Source organism: Anomaloglossus baeobatrachus, chromosome 11 (genome assembly GCF_048569485.1).
Source record: "Anomaloglossus baeobatrachus isolate aAnoBae1 chromosome 11, aAnoBae1.hap1, whole genome shotgun sequence".
NCBI classification, from domain to species: Eukaryota; Metazoa; Chordata; class Amphibia; order Anura; family Aromobatidae; genus Anomaloglossus; species Anomaloglossus baeobatrachus.
Window position 1 is genome coordinate 149,365,591 of NC_134363.1, and position 21,999 is coordinate 149,387,589.

At 46.6% G+C, this 21,999-nt stretch overlaps 1 protein-coding gene across 1 annotated transcript in view; it reads right to left on the reverse strand.

The window, feature by feature from the left end:
- Positions 1-21,999, reverse strand: part of ATAD3A (ATPase family AAA domain containing 3A) — a 94,373-nt gene that overhangs the window by 40,028 nt on the left and 32,346 nt on the right. The window contains exons 6-11 of the mRNA XM_075328491.1: positions 18,891-19,046; positions 18,045-18,101; positions 16,223-16,348; positions 11,501-11,625; positions 9,257-9,308; positions 1,582-1,652 (exon numbers count right to left, since the gene is read on the reverse strand). Coding sequence (XP_075184606.1) covers positions 1,582-1,652; positions 9,257-9,308; positions 11,501-11,625; positions 16,223-16,348; positions 18,045-18,101; positions 18,891-19,046 — 587 coding nt within the window. The remainder of the gene's footprint in view (positions 1-1,581; positions 1,653-9,256; positions 9,309-11,500; positions 11,626-16,222; positions 16,349-18,044; positions 18,102-18,890; positions 19,047-21,999) is intronic.

The following is a 21,999-nucleotide window of genomic DNA, read 5'->3' on the forward strand; positions in this document are numbered from 1 at the left end:
ACTTTCTTTCATTTGCCGCAGATTTGTATGTGAGAGCCCATTCAATTCACTTGCGGCAAATTTGTATGTGAGAGCTCATTCACTTGCCGCAGATTTGTATGTGAGAGCCCACTCAATTGCCGCAGATTTGTATGCGAGAGACCACTCACTTGCTGCAGATTTGTACGTGAAAGCCCATTCATTTGCTGCAGATTTGTATATGAGAGCCCATTCACTTGCTGCAGATTTGTACGTGAGAGCCCATTCACTTGCCGCAGATTTGTATGCAAGAGCCCATTCACTTGCCGCAGATTTGTGAAAGCCCATTTCACTTGCCGCAGATTTGTATGTGAGAGCCCATTCACTTGCTGCAGATTTGTATGCGAGAGGCCATTCACTTACCGCAGATCTGTATGCAAGAGCCCATTCACTTGCCACAGATTTGTATGAGAGCCCATTCACTTGCCTCAGATTTGTATGAGAGCCCATTCACTTGCCACAGATTTGTATGTGAGAGCCCCCATTCACTTGCCGCAGATTTGTATGCAAGAGCGCATTCACTTGCCACAAATTTGTATGTGAGAGCCCATTCACTTGCTGCAGATTTGTATGCGAGAGCCCACTCACTTGCGGCAGATTTGCACGAGAGCTCATTCACTTGCCGCATATTTGTATGTAAGATCCCATTCACTTGCCGCAGATTTGTATGTGAGAGCCCATTCACTTGCGGCAGATTTGCACGAGAGCCCATTCACTTGCGGCAGATTTGCACAAGAGCCCATTCACTTGCGGCAGATTTGTATGCGAGAGCCCATTCACTTGCCACAGATTTGTACGCGAGAGCCCATTCACTTGCCGCAGATTTGTACGTGAGAGCCCATTCACTTCCCAACTCTAATTGTTTGGGGTCTGGTAAGTGCGATTCTTTTAGTGGGTGCCTGATTTCGTTTGTGAGTAAACTTAGTAGTATATAGAAAATAATATATTCCAGTAGGAAGTTTAAACCATAGTAAATATGGTATGTACCCTGCACTATAGGACTGGACCATGAGAATAGCAGATCAGATAAGGAAACGTGCATCTGACCCAGTAATAGGATTAACACAAAGTGCTGATGTTCCAGAATGGGATGATTATATTTGAATAAATATTAATTTTTTGCTCAAGAATAAATGTGGATTGTTTTTCATGGGAAAATAAGACGACGTCCTCTGAAAATAAGCCCTAGAGTAAAAAAATAATATCAGTCCCTGTCTTATTTATGGGGAAACAAGGGTAGAGGTTGGGATACAGAAAACTAAAAGAAACCCCCCAGAAAACATAAAAAAAGCTACCATTTTTTTTTAAATTGTACCCGATCTTCAGTGAAAAAGCCAAAAGGCAAATGGGTACGCTTTGCAGCAATTTTCGGCAGCGGATTCACTAAGGGTGAACGCACTCAAATAAAAGTGGCTTGATATAAAGAAATGGGACACATTATTAAGACGATTAAAGGAAACCTAAAATCTTGATAAAACACAACGGGCCATTTTTTTTGTTGACAAATTCCCTTTAAACTGACATCATCACGCTGCTGATGAGCGACGTGTGGCCATGACTCACTTGTTACTCTGCTCCCCGGTCCGGTACAGAAAAGCATTTAGTGTCGCTCTCAGATCTTCGCTGATTTTCTCCTGTAAAATAAAGCAGAGGAGGCAGCTGTCCAATCACATCTGTCTTTATTAAACGGTGACGCCTGCTATCCAGCCTTGTATAATGGCTCGGCTGGAGAGCTCAATCAGCGGAATCACGCCTCGGGTCCCTCGTTACTCTCCCGCATTAGACTGCAGAGCTCCGCGCTGGGAACGGCAGAATGTCGTGTGCTGCCATGATACCTCTCCTCAATGACAAGCTCAACGCCAATTCCTAAATTGTGCACTCATTTGTGCGTTATTTGCAAATGAATGTGCCAAAAGCAAGACCAAAAATTAGGAGGAACACTCCGGCCAAATGTATACTCTGTACAGGGCCTGAGGGTGCCGAGCATGACCGTTGGGGTCCTTTGTTGTATCCGAGCATCATGCACCTCACTCCTTACACACAATAGTATGGTATATTACTTTTTAAAGGGCATATATTAGCCAAGATTTGCATTCTGGCTGCTGTTGGATCCCAAAAAGATCCAGTCACCCTTTACGAGTTGAAAGCTGGACTCATCAGTGGCCCACCTCTCCCCTATTAATCATTAACCCCGATAAATGGCAAACCAACGGTCGAGGGACCCTTGTTCTTGTAGGTGGGAAATTAGAGGTGCCCTGAAATACCCCTAGATAGGCATTTGGAACCCATGATTCTTTTTGTACCTTCAGCAATCCATCTAGTATGTATCCCATCGCAGAAAAAAAAATAAGGTTCTCATCTCATCTCATCCGGGTGCAGCCCCTTTATAGTATTTATTAGTGAGGCCCCTGTAGATAATCATCGTTTTTCAGAATGCCCTTGTTTTTTGGGTTTATTTTTAGTTCAGCAGCTCTAGAGTCACCTGGGTCAAGAGGAACCCATTTACTTGAATGAAGCGGTGCTCTCCGCACAGCGGGTGGCTGGGGTGCCACTATGCAATGGACGACTCATGGGGCTGCAGCACTGGACTCGCAGGGTCCGGACCCACATCTATTATGCACAGTGGGTGGCTGGGGTGCTGCTATGCAATGGACGATTGATGGGGTGCCAGCATGGCACTCCCAGGGTCCAGACCCACATCTATTATGCACAGTGGGTGGCTGGGGTGCCGCTATGCAATGGACGACTCATTGGGCTGCAGCACTGGACTCCAAGGGTCCGGACCCTCATCTATTATGCACAGCGGGTGGTTGGTGTGCCGCTATGCAATGTACGACTGACGGGGCTGCAGCACTGGACTCCCAGGGTCCGGACCCACATCTATTATGCACAGCGGGTGGCTGGGGTGCTGCTATGCAATGGACGATTGATGGGGTGCTATGGCACTCCCAAGGTCCAGACCCACATCTATTATGCACAGTGGGTGGCTGGGGTGCTGCTATGCAATGGACGATTGATGGGGTGCCATGGCACTCCCAAGGTCCAGACCCACATCTATTATGGATACTGGGTGTCTGGGGTGCTGCTATGCAATGGAAGACTGATTGGGCTGCTGCACCGCACTCCCAGAGTCAGGACCCTCATCTATTAGGCTGGCTCACATGTCCAGTAATGATCTGATAGAACGGATCTGTTAGGAACAAAGTTCTGCAAATACAACTTTTTTCTACTGGATCCATTTTTTTTTTTTTAAACTGGGGTCTATGGAGAACAGATCCATTAACAGATTACCATTTATCATCCGTTTTTCTTGCATTTGTAACGGATCAGTTTTTTCTTACAGGATCTGTTTTAAATGGAAGATAAATAGCAATCCATTAACGGAGCAGTTTTCCATTGACTCAAATGTTAAAAAAAAAACAAAACAAAACCAAAACCAAAACAAAAAACAGATATGGCAGACATCATTTGGCCAATGGATCTCTGCAGGATCCGATCTAAGGGATGAGTACAGGACATGTGAACTCAGCCTCATAAACATGGAAATACCCTTTAAATGTCCCTAAATAGATGGTCGTCTGTGGAACTGGAGCGCAGGAATGAAGCTGTATCCAGTTCCACACACGGCACAGAAATGAGAAAAAAAAAAAAAAAAAAGCGCCCCCTTTTCTAATCCAATACAATTCCGATTGTCCGAGGATAGGTTTTCATCCAATATAACAAAAGGATGATTTCCTCCATTTGTACAACTGCTTCCAAATGGAAACCGTATAAAGTCCAGGAGCGAATGTGCAATACGATAAAAGAAAGCGCTCAGCGCAGAATCCAATTTTGAAGGCCAATATGGGATTTTAGGTCCATGACATGATGATGAGGAGGCAGGACGGGAGCGGAGGCTGAAGATCTCTTTTTGCCAATAATGATTTAAAAAGAGAAATAAATCTGCATGTGGAGTCACTTAATTAGGCGATAGGCGGTCATCTGTCGGCTCAAACCCGCCGCGTACCTACCAGACGGAATTAATTAGACCTTACAACTGGAGCACATGGACTGCTGACGGGGCAATACTAACCTCAATTCTGTACAATGGCTCATCTACTGACGGGGAGAAGAGAGATATAAGACCTACCGTATTTTTCGGACTATAAGACGCATTTTTTCCCCCCAAATGTTGGGGGAAAGTGGGGGGTACGACTTATGGTCTGAATGTGGCTGCGGGGAATGAGGGTGCTGCGGTGGAGCAGGTCATCGGGGGCATGAGCAGGCTGCAGCAGCGCCTTCCCTGACCACGTGGGCCCACTCATTAGATATGCACGCCCATCCTCCCGCCCATCTCTCAGCGGTGACGCTGGCGCTGACAGGTGGGCGGTGTGATGGGCAGGGGGGGTGCGCATAATTAACAGCCGGCCGTGATCACCCCTGGCAACTACAGCCTGGAGTGATCATGTGCGGCTGTATTCACTGCCCCCGTGCATCATTATCAGCGCGGGTGAAGTGAATCAGTGTACTCACCCGTCACCGTGTGTGGAGCCGTCCCCCTGCAGCATCGCGATGTCTTCCTGTCTGTGCCGGTCAGCTGATCTGTGTAGAGAGCGGTGAGCTGTGCGCGCCGCTAGTGTCCACACAGATCAGCTGACCGGCACAGACAGGAAGACATCGCGATGCTGCAGACAACGGTGACGGCTCCACTCAGCGGCGCTGCAGCGGAGACAGAGAGGAAGATGATCGGTGCTGCAGGGAGTGAGGGAAGGGGAGTATAAACGTTTATTTTTTTTTCTGTGCTATAGGATACAGGCCATATACCAGGATGGGGTTAGTTTATGAGCAGGATGGATGGGGGTATATGAGCAGGATGGATGGGGGTATATGAGCAGGATGGATGGGGGTATATGAGCAGGATGGATGGGGGTATATGAGCAGGATGGATGGGGGTATATGAGCAGGATGGATGGGGGTATATGAGCAGGATGGATGGGGGTATATGAGCAGGATGGATGGGGGTATATGAGCAGGATGGATGGGGGTATATGAGCAGGATGGATGGGGGTATATGAGCAGGATGGATGGGGGTATATGAGCAGGATGGATGGGGGTATATGAGCAGGATGGATGGGGGTATATGAGCAGGATGGATGGGGGTATATGAGCAGGATGGATGGGCGTATATGAGCAGGATGGATGGGGGTATATGAGCAGGATGGATGGGGGTATATGAGCAGGATGGATGGGGGTATATGAGCAGGATGGGGGTATATGAGCAGGATGGGGGTATATGAGCAGGATGGGGTATATGAGCAGGATGGGGGGTATATAGCAGGATGGGGGGTATATAGCAGGATGGGGGGTATATAGCAGGATGGGGGGTATATAGCTGAATGGGGGTCTATGAGCAGGATGGATGGGGGTCTATGAGCAGGATGGATGGGGGTCTATGAGCAGGATGGATGGGGGTCTATGAGCAGGATGGATGGGGGTCTATGAGCAGGATGGATGGGGGTCTATGAGCAGGATGGATGGGGGTCTATGAGCAGGATGGATGGGGGTCTATGAGCAGGATGGATGGGGGTCTATGAGCAGGATGGATGGGGGTCTATGAGCAGGATGGATGGGGGTCTATGAGCAGGATGGATGGGGGTATATGAGCAGGATGGATGGGGGTATATGAGCAGGATGGATGGGGGTATATGAGCAGGATGGATGGGGGTATATGAGCATGATGGATGGGGGTATATGAGCATGATGGATGGGGGTATATGAGCAGGATGGATGGGGGTATATGAGCAGGATGGATGGGGTATATGAACAGGATGGATGGGGGTATATGAGCAGGATGGATGGGGTATATGAGCAGGATGGGGGGTATATAGCAGGATGGGGGGTATATAGCAGGATGGGGGGTATATAGCAGGATGGGGGGTATAGAGCAGGATGGATGGGGGTATATGAGCAGGATGGATGGGGGTATATGAGCAGGATGGATGGGGGTATATGAGCAGGATGGGGGTATATGAGCAGGATGGGGGTATATGAGCAGGATGGGGGTATATGAGCAGGATGGGGGTATATGAGCAGGATGGGGTATATGAGCAGGATGGGGGTATATGAGCAGGATGGGGGTATATGAGCAGGATGGGGGTATATGAGCAGGATGGGGGTATATGAGCAGGATGGGGTATATGAGCAGGATGGGGGTATATGAGCAGGATGGGGGTTTATGAGCAGGATGGGGGTATATGAGCAGGATGGATGGGGGTATATGAGCAGGATCATATACAAGGCAGGGGTATCGTTACCAGAATGGGGTACCTTAGTAGAGAATTTGGGGACATTACCCCCATAACAGTGTCAGCAGCAGATCCTCGCCCCATAACAGTGTTTCATGACCACATTTTTTAGTTAAAATTTTATTTTCCTATTTTCCTCCTCTAAAACCAGAGTGTGTCTTATAGTCAGGTGCGTCTTATAGTCTGGAAAATATGGTATCTCACATCACTGACCGGTCAAGCCATGCGCACATGAAGGTCCTCATTCCCACAAAACCCCCTTTCGATATCAGGTTTTTGCTTGTGCCTGTGTTACAGAATTTATGTATGATAGCAATGATCAAAATAGATTATTATTGCATAGAGCAATGTTGGAAAGATCAGACATATTGGATTTCAACATGTCTGATCTTTCCTTTCCAAAGAAGAGAAGCCTGGCTTATTCCTCACGCCACATTAAATGCACAAGCAGATGGAGGAAGTTGCTAAAGGTGTATGGGCAACTTCATGCATCTTAAGGAAAAGCTCTGGACAAAATTATTATATCAGGCCGTCCCAAATTAAAGGGTTTGTCCACTACTTTTACATTGATGGCCTATAATTAGGATAGGTCATCAATGTCTGATTGGCCGGGGTCCAACATCATGCACAGCTGTTCTCAGCGCCGGCAGCAGGCAATGATCAGTTCCGGATCTGATCTGTCTTCCGATAGTGACCGCGGTTGGCTACTGCACTTCCGCCTGCCATTCTAATCAATAGGAGGCGGATGTGCAGTACCCAGCCGCTGTCAAAAGATGGAGGAGCGCCGAAACTGAGCATTTACGGATTCCTGCAACTGCCACCGGGACCGAAAACAGCTGATAGGCTAGGGTGCCGGACCCAGACTGATAAAACACTGATGACTAGTGTTGAGCGAGTATGCTTGTCACTACTCGGTACTCGCACGAGTATCACTGTACTCGGGCTACTCGGCGGGGACCGAGTAATTTCACGATACTCGTGCTGTATTCGTGGTCTTCATGTTGGCGCTCTTTTTAGAGCCAGCCCTTATGCAGGGATTGGCTGGCAGACCGCAATGCCACAGCCCTGTTACTTGTGGAATTGCAGTGATTGGCCGGCCCTCACAGAATGACCGTGCCTTTAGCCCGACACTTCCCCGCTCGGCTACGGCCCCTCCCGCACTCTACTCCGCGTGTATATATATATGCACGCTTACACACACACGCACGTTTTTTTTTTTAATTTACAGTTTTATGGTTTCTCCATGCTGCCGGTGGTCATTTCACAAAAATACTCGGGTCTCCCATAGGATAACATTGGGCTCGGTGCTCGGGCCGAGTACACGAGTATCTTGGGATGTTCGGCCCGAGCCTCGAGCACCCGAGCTTTTTAGTACTCGCTCATCACTACTGATGACTTATCTAAGGATGGGCCATCAATGTAAAAGTAGTGGCCAACCCCTTTAAGGGCCAGAAGTGCATAGCATAGAGAGAACGCCAGAAACCGCACCCCAATACCCTGCACAGCCATGACCCAGAACGGGTAGAAGTGGAGGTAGCTAAAAAATTGCTTAGCTATAAGCCCAACTTAAAATATGCCCCATTACGTGGTGCCCATTGTCAGTGTATATGTGAATGCCAAAAGAAATGTGCAGAGACCACTGCAATAGCACTACAAGTCTCAGAGAACCCTGTATACATTTATAGTCTATGCTTAGGAACCACAACACAATGCGGAGGCTGAGGCCTCCTGCCATCACTGCGGAGTCCTGTATGGTCCATGGCTGGTCTGTACGAGTTGTTGTGTCTTTTACTACAACTGGATCCATTGATTTGTCTAAGGGCTCATTCATCTCCATGTCTCGTCCTGAGATCAGACGTCCACCTAGCAATGTTGTAATTCTGGAAAATTACTGACGGGGGCCGATGGTCTACCATCACTCCAGGGGTTCTGTATGGTAATGCAATCTATGCTTTAATCAGCCATTATATACTGGGAAGAGATCACCTGTATGGATCTCCAGTAGGAGAAATGAAAGGACATCTCTGGGCCATGATCAGTGCTTTATCGCACATGTATTTGGAGCGCAGGATGTCACCGGTGAGCCCCATGGAGCGCACAAGGTCACCGGTGAGCCCCATGGAGCGCACAAGGTCACCGGTGAGCCCCATGGAGAGCACAAAGTCACCGGTGAGCCCCATGGAGCGCACAAGGTCACCGGTGAGCCCCATGGAGCGCACAAGGTCACTGGTGAGCCCCATGGAGCGCACAAGGTCACCGGTGAGCCCCATGGAGCGCACGAGGTCACCGGGGAGCCCCATGGAGCACACAATGTCACCGGTGAGCCCCATGAAGCGCACAATGTCACCGGTGAGCCACATGGAGTGCTCAAGGTCACCGGGGAGCCCCATGGAGCACACAATGTCACCGGTGAGCCACATGGAGAGGACAAGGTCACCGGAAAGCCACAAGGAGCGCACAATGTCACCAATGTAGCCCTCAACCATGCGGTCAGGTAAAAGGGAAGAGGAGCAGCACATAGCACAGGAGCAGGCATGGGCAGGTACTACTGGTGCAGTGTGCAGACATCTCTAGGATCTCCAAGTAATAGCAGATGATGTCTCCTGGTGGCCATGGATGTCTGCTTATCTCATAACCGCAGTTTCTAGGAGGATTAAAACACTTAGCAATGGTGAATGGACAGACACATTCATGAACACTCTATTCTGGAGTGCAATAGCTGACAGGTCTGGCAATGCGAATAACATTTATTGTATATGCTATATATGTCTGTAACGAGAATATCTCCAAGTCTTATTACAGGCCTTAGGTAAATGTGACAGACGCCCTCGGACCAGAAAAAAAAATTGCGCATGGCTTTAATGTTTATCTGCTCTATATAAGATGCATTTATATAAGCTGCGGATTAGAGTTTAGTGGCTCGTGTACGCTCAGACGGAGAAGTGATTACATACCGTGGCCCTCTTCCTCAAGAAAGCGTCCGCTTCATCCACGAACAACAAGAGGCTGCAAGACAAGAGAATTATATGGAAAAATTCACTTTCTTCCATACATGAGACTTTATATATCTTATACAATCAGGACAATCTTTGCCCATCTATAGAGAGTGTATGGCTGGCAAACTGTGGAGGGCTTCCCCTGATCAGGCTCTATGGTATAGAGGAGCACACATTTATATCTTGGACGAGCGAGAGTGGTTGTTGTTCCGGAGAGCGTCGATGCGGTGCGCAACCTCATACTGGAGAATCCACGAATTTCAGCTAAAGCAATAGCAGACGTCATGGGGATTTCTCGTGGTTGTGTTTGTGTCATTATCCATGAACATTTGGACATGAGGAAGCTTCTGTAAAGTGGGTCCCCAAATGTGAGACAACAGATCAGAGAAGCATGCGAGTGACAACTTCCCGCTCCACTTGTCAGCGTTTACGGACTGATAAGAACTTCCTGGATCGACTGGTAACTATGGATGAGACCTGGATTTATTTGTATGACCCTAAAAACAAGAAGCCGTCAAAAGAGTGGAGGCACAGTGGTTCTCCTCATCCAAAGAAGTACAGGGTGCAAAACTCAGCCACTAAGGTGATGGCGTTTGTGTTCTGGGATAAGGAGAGAGTGTGCTACTAGTGGACTACCTTCAAAAGGGTTCCACCATCAATACAAGGTATTACCTTGAAGTTTTGAAACAAGTTAAGGCAGCTCTGAAGGCCAAAAGGCGCGACAAGCTGTCCAAAGGAATCTTGTTCCTGTAAGACAACGCCTCCGCTCACACTGCACAAGCGACCACGGCCAAACTGCAGGGCTGGGCTTCCAGCTGGTTGACCACCCACCTTATCCACCAAATCTAGCTTCCTCCGACTATCATCTGTTCCCAACCTGAAGAAACACCTGAAGGATACCAAATTTCACACCATTTCTGATGCCATGGCTGCTACGGATGCCTGGTTTGAGGTACAACCAAAATCCTTCTTTTTGCTAGGCTTACAGAACTTGGAATACCGATGTAAGAAGTGTGCTGACATCAGTGGAGAGTATGTGGAATAAATGTAAAGTTTCATCATCCTCTCTCGTATCTTTCTGGGTAAAGCCAAAGACTTATCAGCAGCCCCTCATATAAATGTAGAGTCCAGACCTCCTCTGGTATCATCAGCACAAACACTGTACCCGTTGGGAGCTTCATTGCCGAGCAGCTGTACATCACCAAGCTCAATGTCGAGTGCTGGATAGAGCAGTGTAAAGCATAAACACTGTGCCCACCAGGAGCTTCATGGCCGAGCAGCTGCAGATCACCAAGCACAATGCCGAGCATCAAATTTAGTGGTGTAACGCACAAAAATTGGGCCCAGCCAGGAACTTCATGGCCGAGCAGCTGTACATCAAAAAGCACAAAGCCGAGCGAAGGATAGAGCAGTGTAGAACACAAACACTGCACCCCACCGGGACCTTCATGGCAGAGCAGGTGCACATCACCAAGCACAATGCAGAGAGCTGGACGGGCCCCTGCCGGGAGCTTCATGGCCAAGCAGCCGCCATACATCAAGCATAATGCAGAGCGTCGGGTGGAGAGGAACTTCATGGCCGAGCAGCTGCAACCGTACATCACCAAGCACAATGCCAAGCGCTGGATGAAGTGATGTAAAGCCACCACCACTGGACCCTGGAGGAAACATGTTCTGTGCCGTGACTGATCACATTTTTCTATCAAGGATGTGATGGATGAGTCTGGTTTGGTGAATGTCAGGAGAACGTTACCGGCCTCCCTGCATTGTGCCCAATGTACAATTTGGTGGAGGAGGGAAAAAGTTTTTTCCAGGGGTCAGTCTCAGCCCCTTAGTCCCAGCGACTAGACAGTTTGGAGAAGACCCTTTTAGTGTTCCTTCAAGACTTTGCCCAGTGCACAGTGTCCATAAAGTCATGATCGATGAGTTTGGTTGAAGAACATGAGCCCGGACCTCGATCCCATCCAGCACCTTTGGGATAAACTAAAAAGGAGATTGTGAGCCTGGACTCTCCCCAACATCAGCGTCTGACCTGGGTGACGGGGCAAAAATTCTCAGGCACCTCCAAAATCTTGTAGACCGTTTTTGACTCCATATCAATATCTATGGATTTACGGCGTAGAACGGGATGTGATAAAGCGCCTGTAGGTGTAATATGGAGAAACCCCAATAATTTTCCTTACAGTGTTATATATCACTCACCCTCTTTTGCTAGTGTTCGCCCAGTCAAACACTTTATGCATTGCAGTAACTCCATCCCGCCCCATGGGGGCGACATCACCACCGGTCATGATGGCGTAATCCATCCCGGAATGCATGGCTAGTTTCTGGAAGAAAAAGAAAACCCATCAGCCAAGGGAACCAAATTAAAAAACACCCCCAACGAATGCGGCGGGGTAACACACAATACGGCGGTATTACAGGGAACCTGTGGACGAGATTCGCCATAGATCCCGGACAGCTGAGTGACTCAGGAAGAGGTTTTTGATGTTGAAAGCCATTTATTTCTCATTGCCGCCTCCATCAATGATCTTGTTAAACATTCTCTAATGCCCCCAGGGGAGCGATTGCATATATCTTTCTTTTGGGAAGTTGGTGGTGGTGGGGGGAGGGGGAGCTATTAATCCCATCCAGCAATGTGCTGTGTGTCACATAAATATAGCCCATCTCTCAATTAAGGAGACGACCAACGCTGGGTTTAAACATGGCTCAGCATTGTCAGCCCGCAAATCAATAGCGGCAGCTTCTGGATTACACAGACAACACAGTAAAATGATCCGGGAACGTTAGACGGTGCGGTGCAGACGGCCAACAACCACAGGGGCTGTCCTATTAACCCCTCGCTGCACCCACCGCTGCAACTCACTGATCATCTGATTATTGCAGAACCTTGCGGTTTCTATCAAAAGTGCCTACAGGGGTTTTGTACAAAGTGAACATGTCACTGACTTTTACATCCCTAAGCCATTATACATCGCTTATGGGTAATATAAATGGCTATATTATGTATCCTGTGTGCAAATACCCTGGCAAGAGTCATGGAGGAGGAGCCACTCAACAGAAGAGTCACGGTAGGTGTGATGGATGTTCCTGAGCACACAAAGGCTTGATGCCAGCTGACACTACAGAGCTGACATCAACCCCATAAACCATTACCCCGATTGCCACCACACCAGGGCAAATCGGGAAGAGCTAGGTGAAGTGCCAGAATTGAAGCAGTTCTGGGGCAGATGCGGGCTGCTATTTTTAGGCTGGGAAGAGCCAAATAACCATTTTAATCCATTAAAACCCATCACCCCAATTGCCACAACACTAGGGCAATCAGGAAAAGCCAGGTGAAGCACTAGAATTGGAGCATCCAATGTGATGCGCCACTTCTGGGGTGGCTGCGTGCTGCTATTTTTAGGCTGGGAAGGACCAAATAACCATGAATCTTCCCAGCCTGATGACATCAGCCCCCAGTGGTCTGCTTTACCTTTGCTGATTACCTAAAATAGGGTTTTTGGTTTTTTTCAATTAATATATTTGGCTAATAGCTATCAAATCTATTCATCTTTGCACATAAAAATCTTGAATGCATTTAATTCTGGTCTGTGTCACACAGATGTCAACTTCGTGCTGTCTGTACTTCAAACCATTACCCCAATTGCCACAGCACCAGGGCAATCGGGAAGAGCTGGGTGAAGCACCAGAATTGGGAGCGGTTCTGGGGCAGCTGCGGGCTGCTATTTTTAGGCTGGGAAGGGTCAAATAACCATGAATCTTCCCAGCCTGACATCAGCACCCAGTTGTCTGCTTTACCTTTGCTGGTTCCCTAAAATAGGGTTTTGCTGTTTTTTTTCAATTAATATATTTGGCTAATAGCTGTCAAATCTATTCATCTTTGCACATCTTTAACACATAAAAATCTTGAATGCATTTAATTCTTGTCTGTGTCACACAGATGTCATCTTCGGGCTGTGTGTACTTCAAACCATTACCCCAATTGCCACAGCACCAGGGAAATCAGGAAAAGCCGAGGTAAAGCAGTAGAATTGGAGCATCCTATGTGATGCGCCACTTCTGGGGCGGCTGTGGGCTGCTATTTTTAGGTTAGGAAGGGCCAAATAACCATGGAAATGGAAATTACCAGCCTGACATCAGCCCCCACAGTGGTCTGCTTTACCTTGCTGGTTCCTAAAATAGGTTTTTTTTTTGTTTCAATTAATTAATTTATTTGGCTAATAGCGGTAAAATCTATCATCTTTGCACACATTTAACACACAAAAATCTTGAATACATTTAAAGGGAACCGGTCATCAGAAATTTAGCTTGAAACCTAAAAGTTTCCCCCTCTGCAGCTCCTGGGCTGCATTCTAGCAGGGTTCCTGTACTTTTTGTGGCCCCTTTTAAACCAAATTAAATACTTTATAAACTTGTACCTTTTGCTATGTAAATTTTGTAAATCGTCCATGGGGGCGGGCTATCTGCTGACCGTTGCTGTTCCTCCAGCACATTGACGCCGTCCTCCCATGCTCCATTTCATCCATCAGGACGCCGCCCACTGCGCCCGAGGTGCCGCCCACGCCAGGATCGCTGGTGACGTGTGTCACAAGCACGAGATTATGGGCGGCGCTGTGATTGCATCTCAAGTGCCCGCCCATAGTCTCGTGGACGCGCTTTCCCCCACTGCCTCCAGCGTTCTGCGCAAGCGCTCGCCGGCCAAATAACCCGACGTCACCTCCTTCCCATCTTACCCTGCAGCAGGGTCATCTGGCCAGCAAGCGCTTGCGCAGAACGCTGGAGGAAGAGGGGAAAGTGCGGTCACGAGGTTATGGACGGCACTTGCTGATGACACTCACAGCGCCGCCCATAACCTCATGCCTGCGCAAAACGTCACCAGCGGTCACACGTGCACACAGTGCACAGTCCCGCTACAGTCGCACAGCGCATGCGCGGGACCACGGGCGCCCAGGGGCGCCGTCCTGAGATATGAAATTCAGCGTTGGGGGGGCGGCGTAAATCTGCTGGAGGAACAGCAACGGTCACCAGAGAGCCCGCCCCCATGGACGATTTACAAAATTTACATAGCAAAAGGTACAAGTTTCTAAAGTATTTAATTTGGTTTAAAAGGGGCCACAAAAAGTACAGGAACCTGCTAGAATGCAGCCCAGGAGCTGCAGAGGGGGAAACTTTAAGGTTTAAAGCAAAATTTCTGATGACCGGTTCCCTTTAATTCTGGTCGTGTCATAAGGATGCCATCTGCGTGCTGTGCGTGTTTCTCATGGACCCATACACTTCTATTCACCCTTTCCATCCGTGCTGATGCAAAAAAAACATGTAATGTCTCCACATGGGTCACACGTGTGGTTGACATGGAGATATGGTCCGCGTGAAAAATCAATCATCTAATATGTTTCTCCCGCCCAAAGTAAAGCAGGGTCTTATATTATTTTTGGCTCCAATGCAATGGGGCTTATTTTCAGGATTTGTCATATTTCCCCATGAACAACAATCCACATTTATTCTTGAAGAAAAATAAAACCTTATAAGCTGCGGCCATCACCAGTGAGCCCTTATACACGGGCATTCTAGAATACTGTATATAAGAGCCCAGGCGTAACGTAAAAATCACTTATTATACTCACCTGTGGGGCGGTCCGGTCCGATGGGCATCTCTGGTCTCAGTCTTGCGCCTCCTCCATCTTGTGTATTTGCTATCCTCCTTCCCAGCTCCTGGTGAATGACGCATCCTACACGATCCACACAGAGGCCACCAATGCACTCCTGCCCATTTTGATCTGCCCAGCTGAGGTCAGATCAAAGTAATATAGTGCGCCTGCGCGGGTGGGTGGTCTTTGACCTTTCCTTGCGCCTGCGCATTACAATACTTTGATCTGCCATGCTGAGGGCAGATCAAAGCGCGCCGGTGCAGGACGTCAATGGAGGCCTCTGTGCGGATCATGTAGGATGCGTCACCCACATGGAGCTGGGAAGGAGGACGGTGATGAAAGTAAGAGAGGAGGCGCCGGACTGAGACCAACGACGCCCATCGGACCCGTCCGCCCCCTAGGTGAGTATAATAAAGGTATTTTAAATGTTATACAGAGCGGCATGGACTCTTATATATACAGTATTCTGGAATGTAATATATAAGAGCTCACTGGTGGTGGCCGCAGCTCATAGTCGCCAAATCTGGTGACAGGTTCCCCTTTAAAGCCAGAATTATGGGAGAAACCCTGGAACCCAATGACCATTGTTTTTATGAAAGCGCTTTTTTTTTTACACTGTTTTGGGGTACGATTAACACATTACTATTCGTTTTACTTGGAAACCCAGAGGATTGCACTTGGTTTCTTCCTATTAAATAGCTCTCGGTCACTGGGTTGATGTGATAGTGACCATTGGAGAGAAATTAATTCCTATTTTTTGCTTAGTTTGTGGGACTAGTGCATTCGCAGCAGCTCCGCCGGACTTTACGGAATGGAAGCTGCAACGTATAAAAGGACGTTCTGAGACCAGATCACCAAAATATATAAGTAACACGAATAACTGACTTTTTAGGGCAATTTTTATAGCTGGACAACCCCATTAAAAAAAAAATAAAAAAATAAAATTATATATATGTATATATATATATATATATATATATATATATATATATATATATATATATATAATTATTATTATTATTAATAATAATAAAAAAAAATAATAAAAATTATAATAATAATATAATAATAATAGCCTGTTTTGGTATATGTTTTATTCTCACTGAATCCATGTTTGTATGGTTATATAACTAAATACCTAATTAAAAAATTAAATAAAAAAAAAAACAAAAAACAATAAATAAATCAGCTTTTCCGGTCAGTTAGGTAACTATCTTCAAAAATCCAACTATGTTGTAGAGTATTTGGAAAGTGGTTGCTATAAATGCTTTACCTTGGCAAAGAGCGTCTTCCCCGTGCCCGGAGGACCGTACATTAAAATATTCCTGTACAGACCTTTGTTCTGCTTCGTGTTTCTAGTAGCAATTGCAATATCTCTTACTCGTTCTTCCAGTTTTGGCTGAAAACAGAGAGAAATAGATCATTCCACACCCAGGGATATGTGTCCATACATGGGTAAGCATTAAATGACAGAAGGGGACTCGGCCTACTTTATGGTTCAATCAATAGCAGTCACAGACCACTTCAAATGATAAACGCCAGGTTGTTTTATGGCCGGGCTTCCGGAGATGGGCTTGTTAGAGGGCGAAGGACTCCCTCAGACAATTAATCTGTTTAGTACGTAGCACAGGGACAACCTCACTGCAAGGGTGAGGGATCAGGGGGGACAAGAAGTAGGCATGTTTGAGCTTAAAGGGGTTGTCCACTATCTGGACAACCAGCAGCAAGACCCCCGCCCCGGTAACTGCATCTGAGGCCCACCCTCCAGATACATGCACATATTATTGGCTGGAGATGGAAGGTATTGTGTTGTTTGCTGCTGGTCCTTTATGAAATTGCAGCCTATGCCTCCATAAAATAATAAAGATGGGTGGTATAATAAATAAATAAGATGCTGTACGTGGCCTTTGTCTGTGTATAGTGCTCGTCTGGAGGGCCCACCAGGGGATTCTCCTGTCCTCCGGTGGGCCAGTCCAAGCCTGAGGACAACCGATGAAAAATGAAAATACCGGATACTCCAGTCTCGTACCGATGCTGTTCTAGAGATGTTGGTGCTAGGGCTCAGTACAGTTATGTGACATGAGTCCTGCAGCCAATCAGTGGCTGCGATTGAGATGTGTCACAGCAGGCTAGAAGGGCTACACCAGACATATGGAACAACACATAGTAAGGGGGAACGAATGCATTATTGCTAGGGAAAAGGGGAAGTGATGACCCCTGACAAGAACCTGCAGCTCACCCTCACCGACCCTATACAGGTTCCACACCTGTCGCCCAGCTGTATACCTGGAGCCCTGTCTTCCCCTGGCAAAAGGACCCCAAGTAAGAATGGCAGGTATGAGCGCTAGTCAACACCCCCAATACTAAAGGAAGACCCAAACCCTGGTAGATCGCAAAAGACGAACCCTTATCTGAGGTATAGGCAGCCACCACAGTAGTCTATGGAGCAACAAGAGACAACCTCCCCAGACCTCAGCAAGGAGCAAACTATAAACCGCACCAAAACCACCTCAGGGTGAGGTTAATAAAGGAAGTCAGAAGATAGCAACTGAGAGGCAGGACGACAGTTCCACAAGATCATAGTGTCCATTAGCTGCAGAAACAGGGAACTGTCAGATAACAACTCTGTGAGATTCTAGCACTTGCTGCCCTGGATTGTCACACGGCCATGATACCTCTGACACATCCGTGACAGGATGCTACGCTCTTACGTCTCCCCCTTGTCTAAGGTTCGTGTGAAGACAGTGAGCGTGTAGCAGCCAAATAGCGGCCACTGATTACTTTACAGGGATCATATGGCATAATAATTCCCCGCAGGCCCTGGCACCCACTTTGCAGGAATGGTAGGTGAGCATCTGTTACTTTTATTTCAGAATGGTGAGTACTTAATTTAAAAAGGGACTGTCCCGGTAGTGGCCAACCCCTTTAAATGGCAACGGGCTTCAAATGCTGTACATCAGGGAAGAGGATGATCCAGATTAAATGATGTAGGTTGGTCTTGAACCTATGCTTTAAAACCCCACCAATATCTAAAAGTGCCCCTATGACCAATAGCCCCAGCGCTACCCACTACTCAATATACCACATATACTTACACTTAGAACAACTCCTTCTAAGGCATCCTGAATTTTGCTGAAAAGGCGCTTAGTGACCTAGTAATATAGTAAAAAAAATATCTAATTATTATAAAGTAATTACCTATATACATTTAAATCCCCGCTTTCAGTTTTCTTTTACACAGTGTGGATGATGGGTGACCTTCCCACAATTAAACCACTACAGTGGTGCAAAGAGTACTATACAGTGAATATATGTCTTGTACCCGCATATATACAGCCCTTATAAATATGGCGAATGTAACATGTATTCACATATCGTCTCATATCTACACATCATCACATTGTAAAGCGTTGCCTATCTTAAAGAGAACCTGTGAGGTCAATTTTACCACTCAAGCTAGCAATACGGTTGAATAGATCACGATATAACAATAAAAATTATACCAGCCTTGTAGTAATCCGATATGCCAGTGCTAAGAAATCAAGAGTTGAGTCTACATGCAAATAAGCCTATAAGTGCACTGTGGGCGTGTCCAAGTACTCAATGTATTGACATGCCTCCAAAGCACTTCCAGGCTAATTTGCATGTGGCTTCAAAGCTTGATTTCTCAGCACTGGTACATCCGATTACAACAAGTCAGGTATCATTTTTATTGTTGCATCAAGACCTATGCAACAATACCACTATTTTCAGTAGTAAAATTTTCCTTCAGGTTCCCTTTAATTGGGAAATTTGTGTCTGACATTGGGACAAAATTGGAAGTCTGCGATCTCCGAGATTAGCTAAATCTACATGGCGGCAAGATTAGAGGATGGCAAAGCTATTTTTGGCTCCTTGGACAGAAGATCCCAAGATATGGTGATCCCTTAAATCCCACGTACCTTCACTGGATGCTTGGCCGCCTCCAATACTGTTATACGAGAGGTGTCTCTAACCAATGATGGCTTTCCAAGGCGAGCTTCGATGTACCGACCGGCTACTCCAGTGGCGTTCTTGGCAGAGTAAACGCCTAATGCGAGTAACGTCAACCCAGCTGCCTGCAAGAGCAAGGACATCAGCTGGTGAGGCATACCGAATATACATACAGTACAGACCAAAAGTTTGGACACACTTTCTCATCTCTAGAACAACTGTTAAGAGGAGACTTTGTGCAGCAGCCTTCATGGTAAAATAGCTGCTAGGAAACCACTGCTAAAGGACAGGCAAAGGTCTCTTAATTGCAGAAGACTAAAAGAACTGAAAAGGAGACAGGCTGGTATGCAGGACTAGAATTAAAGGGAAAGGAGAAGCAAACTGGGCAATTTCACAGGGCCTTTATTCTCTTAGGGGCCCCAGTGTTTCTATCCTGATGTGGTAAGACTGCTTAAAGGGAAACGGTCACCAGATTTGGGGCCTATAAGCTGCGGCCACCACCAGTGGGCTCTTATATACAGCATTCTAACATGTATATAAGAGCCCAGGCTGCTGTGTAGAACCTAAAAAACACTTTATAATACTCACCTAACGGGCGGTGCGGTCCAGACCGGTCAAATGGGTGTTTCCGTTCTCCGGGTTCGGCGCCTCCTCTTTTGGCCATCTTTGTCCTCCTCCTTCTGAAGCCTGGGTGCATGACGTGTCCAACGTCATCCACACTAGCCAGCATCGGGGTCCTGCGCAGGCACACTTCAATACTTTGATCTGCCCTGCTCAGGGCAAATCAAAGTGCGCATGCGCTGGACCTCAATGCTGGCGAGTGTGGATGACGTTGGACACGTCATGCACCCAGGCTTCATAAGAAGGAGGACAAAGATGGCTGAAAGAGGAGGCGCCGGTACCAGAGAACGGAGACACCCATTCGACCAGTCTGCACCACACGGCCTGTTAGGTATTATAAAGTGATTTATACGTTATACAGATCGACCTGAGGTCTTATATACAGGATGTTAGAATGCTGTATATAAGAGCCCACTGGTGGTGGCCGCAGTTTATAGTCACCAAATCTGGCGACAGGTTCCCTTTAAGGACCTTTATTACATCACAGTTATGTGACCACGATGTCACCAAAGGTCTTCCTGAAAAAAAAACCCTAACCAATCTTTCATAGGAAAAAAATAATACACACTGTCTTATTTTTTAAGAAATACAGTATTAAAACAAACAAGCCAAGACAGCCAACTAATCCTCTACAAGTTAGGGCATACCTATGCTATCCAGGGATCAGCAACCTTGGCACTCCGGCTGTTGTGTGACTATGACTCCCAGGTTGCTATCAGGGCAAGTTGGGAGTTGAAATTTCACAGCAGCTGGCGTGATGAAGGTTGTATATAATGTGGCAGCCCAAGTAATGCCAAAGCAGTAGGAAAAGAGCAGAATATTGACGCCTACAGAACGATCACACAGATCTACCGCGGCACGGAGAGCAAGAAACAAGGTATTGTTTCAAGATTAAATTTAAGATCATGGCTACATATTTTTCTGCAAAGACAGAAGACAAATGGGCCACTTTCCCGGTGACAGAAGCTCGCCATCTATGCTTGGCAAGCAGCAATCATCCTGCACTCACCAGGAAAAATCAGACACGAGGGGGAAAGTGACAGCTCCTATTAGGGAAGTGTCACCGTGGCCAAAAGAACGGATACACAGCGGAGCAGATAAGCCGCAATATTCCCTGGGGAGCAGAGTAAATCACCCGCCACTGGCATGACGAGAAGGTCACAAGACACCTGGGTGACAGGAGAATCTGTAATAGTGACCTATATGAAAATGTGCTGCAATACACACTCCGAGGGGAAGACACCAACACGGGTCAGCAGCAGGGGACGCGGATACCACCAAGGAGAAAAGAAAAGGCAGACTCCGATGTCTCAGGGGGAATCGGAAACACGTTCTTCTGCTCATTTACACCATAAAGGTCCATCATCAATACCAATACAGATCAAATCACCAAACAACCGGAAGATGGCGTTTCAAGGGGAGATTTAGGCTCTGAAGCTAGCAAAATGGTGAATGCACCTGTGTTCTGTAATCCAGCCTGTAAATCAGGATTAATATTAGATATTGTAAAATTTTGTCAGAAGGTGAGCATACACTGGTATATATATCCTCCGATGAACAAATAAACGCAGGTATATATATTACCTGTACATCTATTGCACATTAAAGGGATCTTCCCATCTTCAAGTTCCTATCCCACTATGTACTAGGTGTAATAATAATAATAAAAAAAAAAATAATATTATTAGCAAATGCCTCCAATTAGAAATGTAGTATAGTTCTCTGATTAGCTATGTCTCTTTTCTCATGTGCAGGGCATTGCAGCACCTTCAGTATCCATGGTTAAGACCATGCATATAGTCACAGTTAGTTGCTCGTGGTCATAACCATGGATACCTAAGCAGAAATGCTCTGCACATGAGTTAAGAGACAGTATAGTTCTCCTGATATAGCCATGTCTCTTACCTCATGTGCAAGGTATTGCAGTAGCTTAGGTATCCATGGTTACGACCATGAGCAACTAACTGTCACTATAGTGGACGTAACCATGGATACCCAAGCTGCAATGCTCTGCACATGAGGTAAGAGACATGGCTATATCAGGAAAACTATACTATATTTCTAATTTGAGGCTTTTGCTAATATAATTATGCCTGCTAAATATTGGCCTAGGATCTTGAAGATGGGAACATTCCTTTAAATCCACAGCATTTTACAGCATCAGCAATATAGATGAGCTTTAACTTAATCTCATAAATGCACGCTTTCTGCAAAATTTGCTATTTTAAAATTAGCAATTAGAGAAGTGGAAAAATACACTTTTTTGTGCATTGCACCTACTCCATTTTTTGGGAGGAGGACCCCAAATTTCCTAGTTTAATGGCTAGCCCAGCAATGTTTTGTTGGTATCTGTGATGCATATAAGCAAAAAATAAAAAAAAAAAAATTAAAAAAAAAAAAAGCAAAAAAACAACCCCCCCCACATATACAAGTGCAGAATGTGCAGATTTTAGATAC